This window comes from Octopus bimaculoides, chromosome 26, assembly GCF_046866305.1.
Source record: "Octopus bimaculoides isolate indiv1 chromosome 26, ASM4686630v1, whole genome shotgun sequence".
In the NCBI taxonomy this organism is placed as follows: domain Eukaryota; kingdom Metazoa; phylum Mollusca; class Cephalopoda; order Octopoda; family Octopodidae; genus Octopus; species Octopus bimaculoides.
In genome coordinates this window covers 7513340-7528738 of record NC_142953.1, presented here as the reverse complement: position 1 = coordinate 7528738, position 15399 = coordinate 7513340, and the positions used below count along the sequence as shown (strand labels likewise).

Here is a 15399-nt window from a genome sequence, read left to right as displayed (position 1 = left end):
GAAGACACTTGCCCAGGTTTCCATGCAATGGGGCTGAACCTGGAACTATTTGTTTGAAAAGCATTCTTACAGATGTGTTGACAAAATTATGACAAGCCCAACTTACAAAATTAACAATAAAACACTAATGATTAACAAATATAAACCAGTGTAATTATAAACAGTGTGACGTTCCTTGAATGTCTTTCTGTGAGTTTCGTAAGTTATTTTTATTTGTAGCTCTACCAACTCAAATAACTTCCTGTAGTCCTTATCAATACTTTTGTTTGCTGTGATAGTTCCAGGATGTCATACAAGAATATCATTGGTCACTTCTTATCAGATAACGTCTGATAAAAAAGCTCGTTTTGTTTTCTCTTTATGTCTCTTCAATTAAATCTTTTTAGGATTGACACACATCTATCAGTCTAGCTTTTGCTACTCAAATTTGCTGACAAGTTCAAAAATTTGGCAGAACAGTGTAGAGAAAAGAAGTTACATACCTCTGAGAGGTGGGTCTTTTATAGACTTGGCAAAATAAACTGAAAAGACATGGTAGCAAAAGAAAGTAAAAAGTGCAAAGCCACCTGTTGCAGTGGAAAGTGAAGTGGGCGAAGGTTGTCACCATGACCTTATCTGACATTATTTTTTTCTGAACAAAGTCACTTGCCTCCCTCCACCACCTCAAATTCACACATCTGTCACTTTACAAAAGCTTTCTTATTTGCATTATTTCTAATCACACCCACATCAACATTGTCTTTTGTCTGTCAGGAAGTCAGTAAATAAAATAAACCAACAAACAAGTACAGGATGGAGGGGGAGGGGGGAGGTTTGATGGTATGGATGAAGTCCCCTCCCTTCAAATTTTATTTTACTGTCACTGGAGGGATAAAAAGCAAAACAGATTGCAGCTGGATTTGAACTCAGAAGACATATTGCAAAGCAATTTTGTAGTAATCATCCAGCACATTAATGATTTTGTGTTAATAAAAGAACAATTGAAGAATTTATGAGCAACATATTTTTATTATCTGATCTTAATGCATCAAGTTTGAAGTGAAAATGCATTTTGTCATCAAAATTTCTAATTATGTAATAACGAGGAAACAATAACGAGAAAAAGAAACCTTTTAAATGAAATGAAATTAAAATGAATTAAAAAAATGATTTTATTAAGTCAATTCGTTTTCTGTCATTTGAGAATAATTCCTTTATGTTGCAAGAGGTGGCAGGGGTGGGAGGATCAAGTGGAGACGAATTCTTGAGTCCAGAAATGTTTTTTGATTGGGAAATGACTTAGTTTTGAGATTGTGTCTTGAAATGGAAGTAATTACATTGAAGAAAAGCCATGATGTCCTGAAGATAGTTAAAACACACACACACACATGCCATTGGATTTATTGTTTTATGTTTTGTAAGATGCAGGGGAGTCGTGTTTGACCAGGTCTTAGATGTAGGACAAAACTTTTGGATGTTTTATAGAATGTGAACATGTATGTTTGGGAGACAAATTAAATATACAGAAATATGTTAAAATCACTTAAACATAAATGCTGCCAACAAGTAGAGATCTTACTCAAATATTCCAGAATAAAAGTGAAATGGCTGGCCTAGGATTTGAAATCTGGTTATTTCAGTTCTTTTAATGGAGAGATACATAAACAGGAGAAAACATATGCATTGTTCTGTAGATTTAGACCAAAAGGAAAGGCAGAAATATTGTAGAGAAAACATGAGTGATTGTCAGATAAAAATAAAAAGAGAGAGAGACGAAAGGGAGGGATGGGAGGGAGAGGTGAACCTAAAAAATTAATGATCAATAGGCGTAGGAGTGGCTGTGTGGCAAGTAGCTTGCTTACGAACCACATGGTTCCGGGTTCAGTCCCACTGCGTGGCACCTTGGGCAAGTGTCTTCTACTATAGCCTTGGGCCGACCAAAGCCGTGTGAGTGGATTTGGTAGACGGAAACTGAAAGAAGCCCGTCGTATATATGTATATATATAAATATGTATGTTTGTGTCTCTGTGTTTGTCCCCCCAACATCGCTTGACAACCGATGCTGGTGTGTAGAGGTCTCCGTAACTTAGCGGTTCGGCAAAAGAGACCGATAGAATAAGTACTAGGCTTACAAAGAATAAGTCCTGGGATCGATTTGCTCGACTAAAGGTGGTGCTACAGCATGGCCACAGTCAAATGACTGAAACAAGTAAAAGAGTAAAAGAGTAATGTCACATGATGAGATCAATACAAAGAAACCATCAAAACCGTTGCAGAACCAAGTTCAAATTAGCAGTGCTGGCTCCGTATCCTCTTTGTTTAGGCCTTTTGTCTGTCTCATGGTTTTCCCTTGTGTGAAGCGAGTGTGTTGGAAGGAAAGGGCATAGCATAAAAATAACATATTTACCAAGCCCAGATGTGGACAAAAGAAATGATGAAATAATTTCAGTGGAGGAGAAGTCAAGAACTAGAACAAACATTGCCATCTGTTGCTTCCTTTCTTTTCCAGCCATGGTTTATTTATGGAAAACAAAAAACGACATATGATGATTCTAAGATAGGCCCAATGTTTGGAATTTATAGGATGGGAATAGGGCTTATGCAGTTAAATCAACTCCTGTGCTTTGCTGGTCCTTTATTTCATTGACCCCGCGACCCACCCACTCCAAAAGGAAGATTGGTTGTAAAGAGGCAGAACAAATATCACAAGGTAGTCATCTTGACACTCTCATGATTCCGTCATATCATCGCCATAATAATAATAATAATAATAGTAATAATAATAATGACAATAATAATAATCCTTTCTACTATAGACACAAGGCCTGAAATTTTGCGCGAGGGGATAAGTCGATTACATCGACCCCAGTGTTTCACTGGTACATTACTTTATCAACCCCAGAAGGATGAAAGGTAAAGTTGACCTCGGTGGAATTTGAACTCAGAACGTAAGGATGGAGAAAATGGCACTAAGCAACGATTCTGCCAGATTGAATGGTTTGTAATATAGGCACAGCATCACACAATCAACCTCAGCACATGACTGGTACTTTATTTTATCAACCTTGGAAGGAGGAAAGACAAAAACTGACTTTGGAGGGATTTGAACTTGGAATGTCAAGGGATGTAACTAAATACCACAAAGGATTTTGTCTGGTGATCTATGGTCTATTAAATAATAATTATAAATTACTATTATTTGATGATAAATAAAATGAAGCAAAATTATTATCATCATTCATCAACCAATCACCACCAATCATCACCATAATCGTCAATCATCACCATTGTCTTCAATCATCAATCATTACCATAATCGTCAATCATCTCCATTGTCTTCAATCATCAATCATTACCATAATCGTCAATCATCCCCATTGTCTTCAATCATCAATCATTACCATTGTCTTCAATCATCAGTCATCATTCATCAACATTCTTAGCATGAAATCCATAAAAACAAACCTTCATTCAAATAAGAAAGACATTTATCATTAGTCACTGAATGACAAAATATCTGTTCCTGTGATGACGATGACTCCCCACCACTAATAACCCCCACCCCCACCTTGTTGTGGTCAGTTCCGTCACGACTTCAGGTTAAGGTCAGCCATGTCGTTAGACAAGCGGTTCGAGGCATCACTGCTCCGGTTGATGGAACGCCTGGGAGTTACTTCCGGTTTCGAGAGAAGATCATTCTTCTTGCGGTAACAGGCTTCCTTGTAGGGTGGGTTTATCGGTCCCTGGGTGGGTGGATGGTAGCTGTATTCCTTCTGGGTAGTCAACTGGAAATCAAAGAAGAAAAGAGAAATAGTATTGGTTCATAAAACATTAGGAGAGAAAGAGTGAGGGGGGGGGGGGGTGACATATTGTGGGAGTGACGTTTTAGTCGAGGGAAGAAAACTACATTGAAAACTAATTTCAAATATCAGATTCCAAGGTGTTACAAATCTTTAATTGATGGTTGTCTCCTAAATAGGAGACAACAACCAATTAAAGATTTGCAACTTCATGGCCTCCACATCAGACTGTGGTTGGACGAGAAAACATATTGAGGCCTACATTCCTGCAGTGCACTGAATATAGGCAAATCCAATTCAATACACACACACACATTATTATCAATATCACCATCATCATTTTATGTAGGATTCTTCTCATCTGGTATGGATTGTACAGGTCTCACAGCATCACATAACCCACTTATGGTCCTTCACCATCTGGCACATACACACACCAACAGAGAAAACTCGACCCCTTTCTGCCCGTCATCAACTGAATACATGATAATGTACAAAGGCGGTGAGCTGGCAGAAACGTTAGTACGCCGGGCGAAATGCTTAGCGGTATTTCGTCTGCCGCTACGTTCTGAGTTCAAATTCCGCTGAGGTCGACTTTGCCTTTCATCCTTTCTGGATCGATTAAATAAGTACCAATTACGCACTGGGGTCGATGTAATCGACTTAATCCGTTTGTCTGTCCTTGTTTATCCCCTCTGTGTATAGCCCCTTGCGGGTAGCAAAGAAATAACATGATAATGTACAAATATCACCAGACAGTCTCAGACAAAACTTAAACAATCCCATTCTCTCTCTAACCATCATTTCATTCATTCCTTTTTGCTTGAATATATCTTTCAGCCAATAGTCTTCTGATGGATAACTGTTTTACAGGGTAGACTCAATGCATTTTAAGCAGACACAACTGTATGAAGAAAATGGGTGAATAACCATGGAGAGGTTAGCTTCTCTCACACTTGAGATTGTGATGTCTACGTAAAAGTGAATAGAGAAATCAACAGAAGAATGGACATGATAATGTCCAGTAAAATATTTAATGCATCCACTTACGGAGAGCGGGTAGGTCTTGTCTGAATCGAAGCCACTCAAATCACCACAAGCAAGGAAAGGGACAATGATACGGTTTGGTCCAGTGAGGTTGTTGAAGTCAACATCTGCAAATGGAATCAATCAATAACATTTACTGATCTTGTACTATTAATTACATATTATTACTGAGAGAGAATGACTGAATTAACTGCTGGATTAGGGGTGGGGAGGAGCAGGCAGCTAATTTAGGAAAGAAAAAAACCATTTTGGTAGTCATTGGAAAATGAGTGCATCTATAATTTAATCAGTTGCAGTGTATTGGTAAATACTAGAGTCACTAATAAAAACCGTGCTGGACTACAGCATACACTCTACATACAAGTCATTATCATCATCATCATCGTTTAACGTCTGCTTTCCATGCTAGCATGGGTTGGACGATTTGACTGAGGACTGGCGAACCAGATGGCTGCACCAGGCTCCAATCTGATCTGGCAGAGTTTCTACAGCTGGATGCCTTTCCTAATGCCAACCACTCCGAGAGTGTAGTTGGTGCTTTTACGTGTCACCGGCATGAGGGCCAGTCAGGTGGAACTGGCAATAGCCACACTCAAATGTTTTTTCATGTGCCACCATAAGGCGACGCTGGTAACGATTATGCTCATATATATATATATATATATATATATATATATATATATATATATATATATATAGGTGCAGGCATGGCTGTGTGTTTTTAGGAATAATATAATGCATAACCAGGCAGTGAGAATATAGAAGAACTAAAAAACAAAAGCAAGGACAACTAAAAGAAAGACAAGCTAACAACTTACCATATTGTTGATCCAACAATGGATTAGACATGTTCGGTAGATAACCTTCTGGAGGGGAATATTTCTCACAAACAACAAAGGCTTCTGCAAAGATATTTAATAATATATATATATATATATATATATACGCATACACACACACTTACATATATATACATACGTACATAATTCTTTCAGCTACAAGCACAAGTCCTGAAATTTTGAGGAAGGAAGCTGAATCCAGTGCTCAACTGGTAATTATTTAATCAACCCCAAAAGGATGGAAGGCACATCCAACCTTGGTGGAACATTAAAGTGTTAAACACATTAATATGTTTAATACTTATGTTCATATTAACAGGAGGGTAAACACAATGTTTCTTTTCTGGTTTTACACACAAACAAGTACGTATGTGTGTCTGCATAAACATACAGAGTGCACTGAGCCACAAATGAAGGATGAGCTAACACAACATACTTGACAGGGGAAACAAAATTACCCCAAAAGTAATCTCTCTTTCTACATACACACACACACACACAAGGTGTGCCTGATATTTGTGAATGATGTTTACCACGCCAGAAATAGAGGATGTACAAACCTAATATTTCATGCACCAATTATTCCAACTTCCTTGTTTTTCTTTCAAATGTATTCAACAATATCAAAATGTTAGATCCCAAACTGACAAAGGAAATGAGAAGGTATGACGTGTTTGTGGCTTTATACACCAACCACTGTGACTTAGGAAATCGTTAGCATCTTCAATGTAGCTAGGTTCCAGGATTGGAAAGTGATGGAGACATCCAAACAGTCAGACATCATCAGGATAATTTAGTTTGTTGGTCAATTCCAGAACAAAACGAACATGTCCAGTGGATTGAATTAAACCATCATCACTAACACCTTTTGCCTCTTAGAATATATGAAGCAATGGCGTCGCCTCTGCACCATCTCTTGACTTGCTAGACATAGCAGCCTAAACTTCTTCACGTCTCACCCTGCCATATTGAATGAAGTGGTTATAGATGCACTGTTTCTGGAGGAAAGACTGGATGGTCACAACTAGAATGCCTTTGATCATAGTGTTGTTCACTCAGGATTGACTTGGGGCTAAATAAGTAAAAGAGAATTTCTACTCAATTACATAACTTGCTAGAAATAGCAGTCAAATCTTTCAAATGCAATTCTATCATTTAAAGAAAAAAATGGACACATAGGATTATGTACTCCCTGATTAAAAAAAAAAAAATTATGGTGGTGGTCATGGCTGGAATGTCTTTGAACAAAGGTCTGCTCCATCAGGACCGACCCAGAATTAAACAGCAAAACAAGAACCTACCTATACTAGAGTTGCGACTGCTACGAGGTTTGTAGACAGTTACCAGCGGGAAAAAGATTTTGAGTTGAGAATAAAGCAGGGTGACATCTTTGCCCCGGAATATCTGAAGAAGAATAGACAGAAACAAATAGAATATAGAAGGTTACTATACAAAACAGGGACATTAATGATAATAACAATGAATTTCGAATTAGGCACGAAGACAGCATAGCTGTAGAAAGTTTCCTATGTTTTTGTGTAATGCTAAGGGAAGTAACTCAAATAAAGAAATAAACGGCTGCTAGGGCGATGGTGGTGGAGGGAGCAGCCACAGTCCTGATGAGTATCGGTAAAATGTATGTTTGATGGGAAACTGGCAGAGCTGGTAGAGCGAAGGATGAGTTGTCTCATGGAATTTGTTTCAACTCTCTGCATACTGAGTTCAAGTTGTTGTGAGGTGAATGCTGCCTTTCATCACTTCAGGGTCGATGAAAATATTGCAGCCGTCCAAGGGATGTGTTTTGAAGGAATTCTAACAGATTTGGTCTAAATGCCAGTGTGAAACTGATACTTCTTTCACTGACGTAAAGGCAAAGTTGACCTCGGTGGAATTTGAACTCAAAATGTTAAAATGGACGAAATGCCACTAAGCATGCTAATGATTCTGCCAGCTCAGTATGATGATGATGATGATGACAATAATGAGCTGACTGTTTGTTCTTGGATGGTAGATTTGATCTCTCACCTGAGTTAACACCACCTCCACCACCCTGGGTATCTTTTGTGGCATCCACGCCGTTGCATACATTATGGGCAGTTCTTTAGTTTGAGGACAAATTCCTCCTTCTTGGAGACTCAGGGAAACATAAAATGTCAGAAGTGCTGCTCTTCTGTCTGTGAGACCAAATGGTTAAAAAAAAGAAATAAAACAACAAAAAATGCATGAGTGTGTGTGTGTGAAGAGACAATGCCACCATTCAACTACTCACCTTAGCAACAAATGTGCCACCAGGTTTCAATACATGAGTTGTGATGTTGAGGGCCTGAAATATTTTAGAAAAGTAAGAAATGGTTAAGACAACTGCAGAAGAAGTTGAAGAAGGAGAGAGAGAGAGAGAATTGGGGGGGGGGGGTAATGATTAGGAGGTGCATGAATGAGTAAACCAGTTGAAGTAATCATATAAATGAATGTAAGACATGTCTAGATTTTATATTAGATGGACTAGTGTCCTCATCTTAATTGTTGCTTTTGGTACGTTTTGGCTGTTGTATGCTCCTGTGAGTGGAGGCGCAATGGCCCAGTGGTTAGGGCAGCGGACTCGCGGTCATAGGATCGCAGTTTCGATTCCCAGACCGGGCGTTGTGAGTGTTTATTGAGCGAAATCACCTAAAGCTCCATGAGGCTCCGGCAAGGGACTGGTGGCGAACCCTGCTGTACTCTTTCACCACAACTTTCTCTCACTCTTACTTCTTGTTTCTGTTGTGCCTGTAATTCAAAGGGCTAGCCTTGTCACACTGTGTCACGCTGAATCTCCCCCGAGAACTACATTAAGGATACACGTGTCTGTGGAGTGCTCAGCCACTTGCACGTTAATTTCACGAGCAGGCTGTTCCGTTGATCGGATCAACTGGAACCCCTCGACGTCGTAAGCGACGGAGTGCCAACAATGCTCCTGTGAAATGTAATGAAAGCTGTAATCAAGATGTGGACATTAGGCTGACTAATATAAACAGGATACAGAATATAAATTCCTAATTTCAGCAACATAGAATTGAATGTAAGACGTATCAGCCAATCACTCATTAGCATATTCAAAGAGGGTTTATGCAAATTTATACATTTGCATATTGTTGGTCACCTACTGTATACACTGCTGGATGCCAGTACCTTCCAACCATTATACACAAGACTAATGAAATTGGTGTGGGACCTATTTGTCAGTCAGGCAGACTAAGGCAAGTGGAATTATGTCTCTTGCTTCAAACGACAATGTAGATGGGGCATATGAAAGAGTTGAACTCATAACCTGCTGATTCGTGCTTCAATAATTATAACATCACTTTAGATGAAAATAGTATAAAAAAAATAAAGCAATCAACTCTTTAGAATTTAAACCAGCCATATCCAGCCTCTTACACCTATCCTACAATGTTAGTCTAAACAGTAAACAATCACATCGTTGAAATCTTGAAGTTACAAGATAATGGAGGGTCAAATTAAAACAATGCGAATAAATAAGCAGAACATTTGGCAGAGGAGCAACCTGAATGCTAAAGGATTAATAAGTAAAGATAATTGAAGTCAATAAATATAATTAAAAATATTTAATTAGTAGATACATACGGCTAGAAGGAGTTGTGCTTGGATATATTCATCAATATCATGAAGACCAGTGACTGAAAGGAAATGGAAAATCGGAATTGAAATTCTTGCAAGTAAAACAGATCTTTTTGTACAAAAGACAGGAATCAAGCAGTAAATATTCCTCCACTGTGTGGCATCTCAGGCAAATGTCTTCTGTTATAGCCCTGGGCTGACCAAAGCCTTCTGAGTGGATTTGGTAGATGGAAACTGAAAGAAGCTTCTCATACATATATATATGTGTGTGTGTGTGTCTTTGTATGTTCATGTACTCCTAACTTAGCGATTCAGCAAAAGAGACTGATAAAATAAGGACCAGGTATTAAAAAAAATAAGTGCTGGGGGTTGATTTTTCAGACTAAAATTCTTCAAGGTGGTGCCCCAGCACAGCCATGGTCTAATGACGGAAACAAATAAAAGATAAAAAAGGGATCTTTCCATGGCCCTTTGTGTTGTAATCTATCAATGGTCATCCCTTTTTTATTAGTAGCCCACATCTCAATTGAATATAGAAGCAAATGTAGGATGGAACTATTGAAGAGACTGGCATGGAGGGTCTCGTCCAGCCCCCGCCCCGTTCAGCCTTTATTCCTCTCTGGGTCGAAATAGATCTTATGAACGTCTCTTCATATCACCGTTTTCTCAGAATAAGGAAGAGTTAGTATAAACAGTAAACAACAACAAATGAAGTCATGAAGGGATTGATTTTGTTTGCGCCATATTCCAAGGAATGGTGAAAATATGTTATGTTATTGGAAGTGAGTTAGAGAAAGAGACAAGAAACAAGTCAGATGCAATGACACACCTTGGAAGGAAAGACATAGTAAAGCTACAGCTCTCAACATAAGAAGCTATTTACCATCAGGGGCCCCATCGCACACAACCAGGTCTGCCTGTTCTCCTTCAAAATGACTGATTATTTCTTCAGCTGTGGATTTCTGGCAAATAAAAAAAAGAGACGAAAAGAAAAAAGTTAGTAACAATAAAAATTACATGTTTTGTTTGATGTTTAAAATTTCATTAACAAGATTTTTTTTTTTTTTGCTGTTGTTTAACCTTGGGCAAACCTTAAGCGAGCAGATTTATGATCTGATACATTCCAACTGCGACCATCATGTTCTTTTGCTCAGACATATCGTAGCCAGGACCAAATTAGCTCATATGTCTTTCGTTTTTAAGATGGTTAAGGTGAAATTTGATGAAGATTTAGCTGCTATTCCTAGCAGTGTTTCTCAACCCTTTTTGTCCCATGCTCCATTTTGATGGATAAAATCAGCAAATAGCTGGTACACACACCACATGTATCCATACATCTTCTCTGCCCACTGTTCCTGGGAAGGTCATAAGGTTAGAGTCCTCTGGTATTTCCTCCATAGGGTCCTATCAGAAGCAACCTCCATTAGACTTTCCAACCGGATTCACAAGCACGATCAACTGAGACTATGGTTCATTCTCAGTTTGATATTCTAATCAAAATTTTTTTTAAAGATATATATATATATATATATATATATATATATATATATATATATATATATATCTTTATCTTATGATATTTACTTTGTTTTATATTATACTCATTTATTGTGCTTTTAATTATTAATTTTTCTATATGTGATAGTGGATTTTCATCGATGAGTTCTTGAAACTTGGTTCTTTTCCCTAAAACTATATATTTTTATATATATTATAATCTATAAAGCTCAATTTAATTTTAATTTTTTATAAATTGATTTTAATTGAGTTTTTACCTGTAATTTTGGATTTTGTCCCTAATATTATTATTATTATATATATATATATATACATACACATACACGCATACTATATAAATGTAAGTGTATGTGGTTATGTGTGCATGTTTACCCCAAAAATCTTTGAAAATGTGCATCCTCAAGAAAAACGAATTTGAATTTCGAATTCTTCATCTCACAGACAACGATGTTCATAAATAATAATAAAAACATATACTTATGGTCTCTAGGCCCATCTATCACAACATACCCCAGTCATTCTGTTTAGTTTCCAATATTGATGTCTTCTTCTTACCTTTGTGATGTCCCCTTGTATTTGAGTGACCCCAGGTATTGGTGCCATTGCTTGAAGATCGACTGCTACGATCTTGGTATCTGTCTCGCCATCACTGGAATTGCCCCTTTTAGAGAAAAACAAGTTTACAATAAAAACACACTGGAAAGCCATTATGAAGGACATATTTTTGTAATGTTGTTGATAACTAATGTTCACTGGCAGAGGCTGGACAGCTCAACAGGATCCAACAAGTCTGGAGGATCATGTCTTGTTCCCATGTTCCAGTTTGGGTTGGGTCTCTATAGCTGAATGTCCGGGTTTATGCTGACCCCGTTTCAGAATATAATGTGCGCTTTGCTTTTACTGTGCCATCAACATTAGGGAGGTCCACTTGTCACTTGCGATGCTACACAATCTAAAGAAACCTCTAAGGACTGAAATGTATATATAGACATTTAAATCATCATCATCGTCGTCGTCGTTTAACGTCTGCTTTCCATGCTTGCATGGGTTGGACGGTTTGACTGAGGACTGGTGAAACCAGATGGCTACACGAGGCTCCAATCCGATTTGGCAGAATTTGAATTTAGAAGGAAATGAGGGACAAGACGCCATTATTTTCTCTGGTGTGTTAACGATTCTGCCAGCTCACCACAAATATTGATCAATAAAAGATGGCCAAGCAATGTTTCCTATAGTTTTTCACAATTTCTAACTTAGAAACAGCTTTTTTTTTTGTAAAAGTGTCCCTGTGAAGTAGATCAGTGATTGTTTGATTATCTCCAAGTAAGAGATCAATACAAAAAAAAAAAAAATCACAAAGTTAAAAAGATTGAGAAGCACAAACTGAAGTAATAAGTAATTAAGCTGTCCATAATTATAAAATTATATTTGAATGAAAATAGACCAAACCTGAGCTTTTTGGACAGGACTTGACTCCAGCTGCCTGGGGCAGCACAAAGATCAACAACCTTCTGAACACCTATAAAGAAAGAATATAATTAAAGGTTATTATAACGGAATATGAGAAAATATTGTAATGGTTAACATTTATCAAATATTTTTATACACACATCATATACATATATATATATACACATATTTATTTACACATTTATACACATATCTTATCCATTTATATGCATGTCATATACATACATACTCACACCATATATATACACATTTTATACATCATATATATTCATATACATCATCATCATTTGACGTCTGTTGTCCATGCTGGCATGGGTTGGACAGTTTGACCAGGGCTGGAGAGCTGCACCAGACCCCAGTCTGATTTGGCAGGGTTTCTACAGCTGGATGCCCTTTCTAATGCCAACCACTTTTGAGTGTAATGGGCGCTTTTACATGACACCAGCATCAGTCACATTGCCTCTGTGAAGCCCAATGCTCAAATGGTGTTTTTTACATGCTGGTGACACATAAAAGGCACCCACTACACTTTCAGAGTGGTTGGCATTAAGAAGGGCACCCAGCCATGGCAATCAAGCCAAATTCAGATTGGAACCTGGGGCAGCTCTCCAGCTTACCAGTTCCAGAAACAAAAGCAGTAAATTGAGTTGTCTTTACACAAGACTGTCCTCTCATCCTAAGATATGAAACAGGGAACTTACCATCAAAGATCTTGAAGTCATCATTGATCTGGAGTAATTTGAAAGCACTGCGAGCCCTCCAACCTTCCTCTTTTGCTAAACGGTAATAAACATCTCGCTTGTCTTTTGATGAACGTCCCATTCTTCAACAGATGGTAGCTGTGTCCTAAGAAAAGATATGTAGTGAAATAACTTGGAATTTTGGAATGCTACAAAAAAAAAAAAAAAACATGATGACGTATTCTTTAAAGTAATTCCAATCATTAATCTGGAGCTATGCTAGATTAGTAACTTTTAAAGTTTTGTACTTCCCCACCTGGTACTTGGCAATTTATTTTATTGGTTGGTAAAAGATAACATGGCTGGTTGTAGCAGAACAAAATGAAAGCACATAAAACAAGGTACTTTTGTATATGTACGTGGCCGTTGTCAGTACCGCCTGACTGGCCTTCGTGCGGGTGACACGTAAAAGCACCTACTACACTCTCTGAGTGGTTGGCGTTAGGAAGGGCATCCAGCTGTAGAAACTCTGCCAAATCAGATTGGAGCCTGGTGTTGCCATCCGGTTTCACAAGTACTCAGTCAAATCGTCCAACCCATGCTAGCATGGAAAGCGGACGTTAAACGATGATGATGATGATGTATGTATATACATGTGTGTGTATCATCATCATCATGCTTTAATGTCTGCTTTCCATGCTGGCATGGGTTGGACAGTTTGACAGGCGCTGGCTAGCCAGACAGCTGTCCAGGTTCCAATTGTTTTGTTTTGGCATGGTTTCTATAGCTGGATGCCCTTCCTAATGCCAACCACTTTATAGAGTGTACTGGGTGCTTTATACATGGCAACAGGGTGATGTTCTTAATATTTCATTTGAATATCTCTGTTCCTCTGTTGACACAACAGATTGCCTTTGAGCTGTTTTACAATGTCTCTGGTTAATCAAACCCCAAATATTGTTGGCAGGTTTTGCTTTCGTTTTTCGAATAAAGGAAGTTGAAATGGAAAGAGGAAATGCAATGTTTGCATTGGTGTTTAAACTCCAAGTCAATGCTAATCAGACTTATGATCAAAAGCGTTCTAACCATGACCAAACCCTTTTACTACAGAAATCAGATATATCCACTCAAAATTGTATTACCTTTAATTGCCAAAAAGCTGTTTTATATACCAATTTATCTTTTTGTTAAGGAATGTCATTTTTGGAAATATATTTTTGTAGACATACATTAAATTTATTGAGGCAACACAACGTGCAGAAAATATCAATTCTCTTTTTGGTTGATATTTAACCTCGGTACTACTAAAGCAGAGTGGTCCCGAACGCGCACCCGCGCTAGCTAGTCGTGAGTGGTCGATCCTACAAAAGGTGCGCGTGCGCTAGTGTGTGAACGCGCATGTGCAAATGAATACATGTGTTTAGGGTTAGGGTTAGGATCGACCACTCACGACTAGCTAGTGCGGACCACTCTGCTTTAGTAGTACCTTTAACCTCCTTACTTAATTAACTCTAAAATTTAATTTCATAGTTAAAGAGTTAATATATCACGGACATTTTTCAAGCATTTCAGGTGACTTAGCTGGTATTTCTAGCAGATCGAATGACCACACAGAGGCTCTCTCGTTACGGTATTTATTAGTGACGGTAGAAGAGTGAAGTAACTTCAACTGGAACTGCGAGATGTCTCTTCACCAAATATTCAAGACATACACTTTACACCTGGCAGGGGCAACATTATTCGAAAATAACAGCAAAGATCGGAACAATCACAATGGAGATGAATAACAAACAATTCTTGCGATAGGCTATACGGGTTAGAGTTGATGACACCCAGAACGACCTTGTTGATAGTAATTTGAAAAATAATCGATGGCGTGGTCATGTTTGGAAATTTACAGTTGCATTGAAATATCTTGACTAGTGTGCAAAACCTACAGTGAAGCAGACAGTCAAATATTTGTTTTTGAACATGATTCGGACAGTATAAGTCTATTCTATGAGGACAGACATAGCGTTAAACATCAATTATAGAACCCGTGTAATATATCTCATAAAACCTTTCTTTATCTGTTGAACATTTAAACACCCGTAAAAACAACATATGCCACATTTCATTTCATATATAACCTCATATATTCATATACATGAAATGTTATTAAGTATTTTAATGAATTTATTTTAATTAATCACTGCTGTTTGATGTTAGCTGGATTTAGTTAATTGGAAATCTCGTTACAGTAAATCAGTGATAAAGGAATAAAATAACAAAGGACTATGCAAAATACAATTATAGAATGGTCAGACATAACCTTTAAGATAGCAACTAACAGAATCAAATAAAAATAATTATTTCTTTTAATTAATCAAATACACATTATATATAGAGAGAAACATACCTTGTGGTCTTTCATAAATATGGGCGGTGAAGTATAAAAAATAGTTCCTA

At 37.7% G+C, this 15399-nt stretch overlaps 1 protein-coding gene across 2 annotated transcripts; it reads right to left on the bottom strand.

Annotated features, from left to right (window-relative positions):
* Nucleotides 1-988: 988 nt before the first annotated feature.
* Nucleotides 989-15384, bottom strand: LOC106872389 (tRNA (cytidine(32)/guanosine(34)-2'-O)-methyltransferase). 2 transcript variants are annotated; one of them, XM_089342602.1, is made up of 11 exons: nt 15350-15384; nt 12973-13160; nt 12251-12320; nt 11357-11462; nt 10167-10245; nt 9290-9342; nt 7935-7988; nt 6967-7069; nt 5645-5728; nt 4830-4933; nt 989-3764 (listed from the first exon to the last, which is right to left on the bottom strand). In XM_089342602.1, exons 2-11 carry the CDS (start codon nt 13091-13093, stop codon nt 3567-3569), a joined length of 972 nt encoding a protein of 323 aa, XP_089198728.1. In that variant the 5' UTR covers nt 13094-13160; nt 15350-15384; the 3' UTR covers nt 989-3566. The 2 variants fall into 2 exon arrangements, with proteins under 2 accessions (XP_089198728.1, XP_089198727.1); XM_089342601.1 differs by having other exon boundaries at nt 12973-13117.
* Between the last annotated feature and the right edge of the window lie 15 nt (nt 15385-15399).

Excerpts from the sequence above, each read along its gene's own strand:
- LOC106872389 (XM_089342602.1), bottom strand. The coding sequence starts at position 13,093 with ATGGGACGTTCATCAAAAGACAAGCGAGATGTTTATTACCGTTTAGCA. Across the intron at positions 9,343-10,166 it reads GTGCGATGGGGCCCCTGATG|TCACTGGTCTTCATGATATT; the intron begins GTAAATAGCTTC and ends ATTTCCTTTCAG. Across the intron at positions 3,765-4,829 it reads ACAAGACCTACCCGCTCTCC|TTGACTACCCAGAAGGAATA; the intron begins GTAAGTGGATGC and ends TTTGATTTCCAG.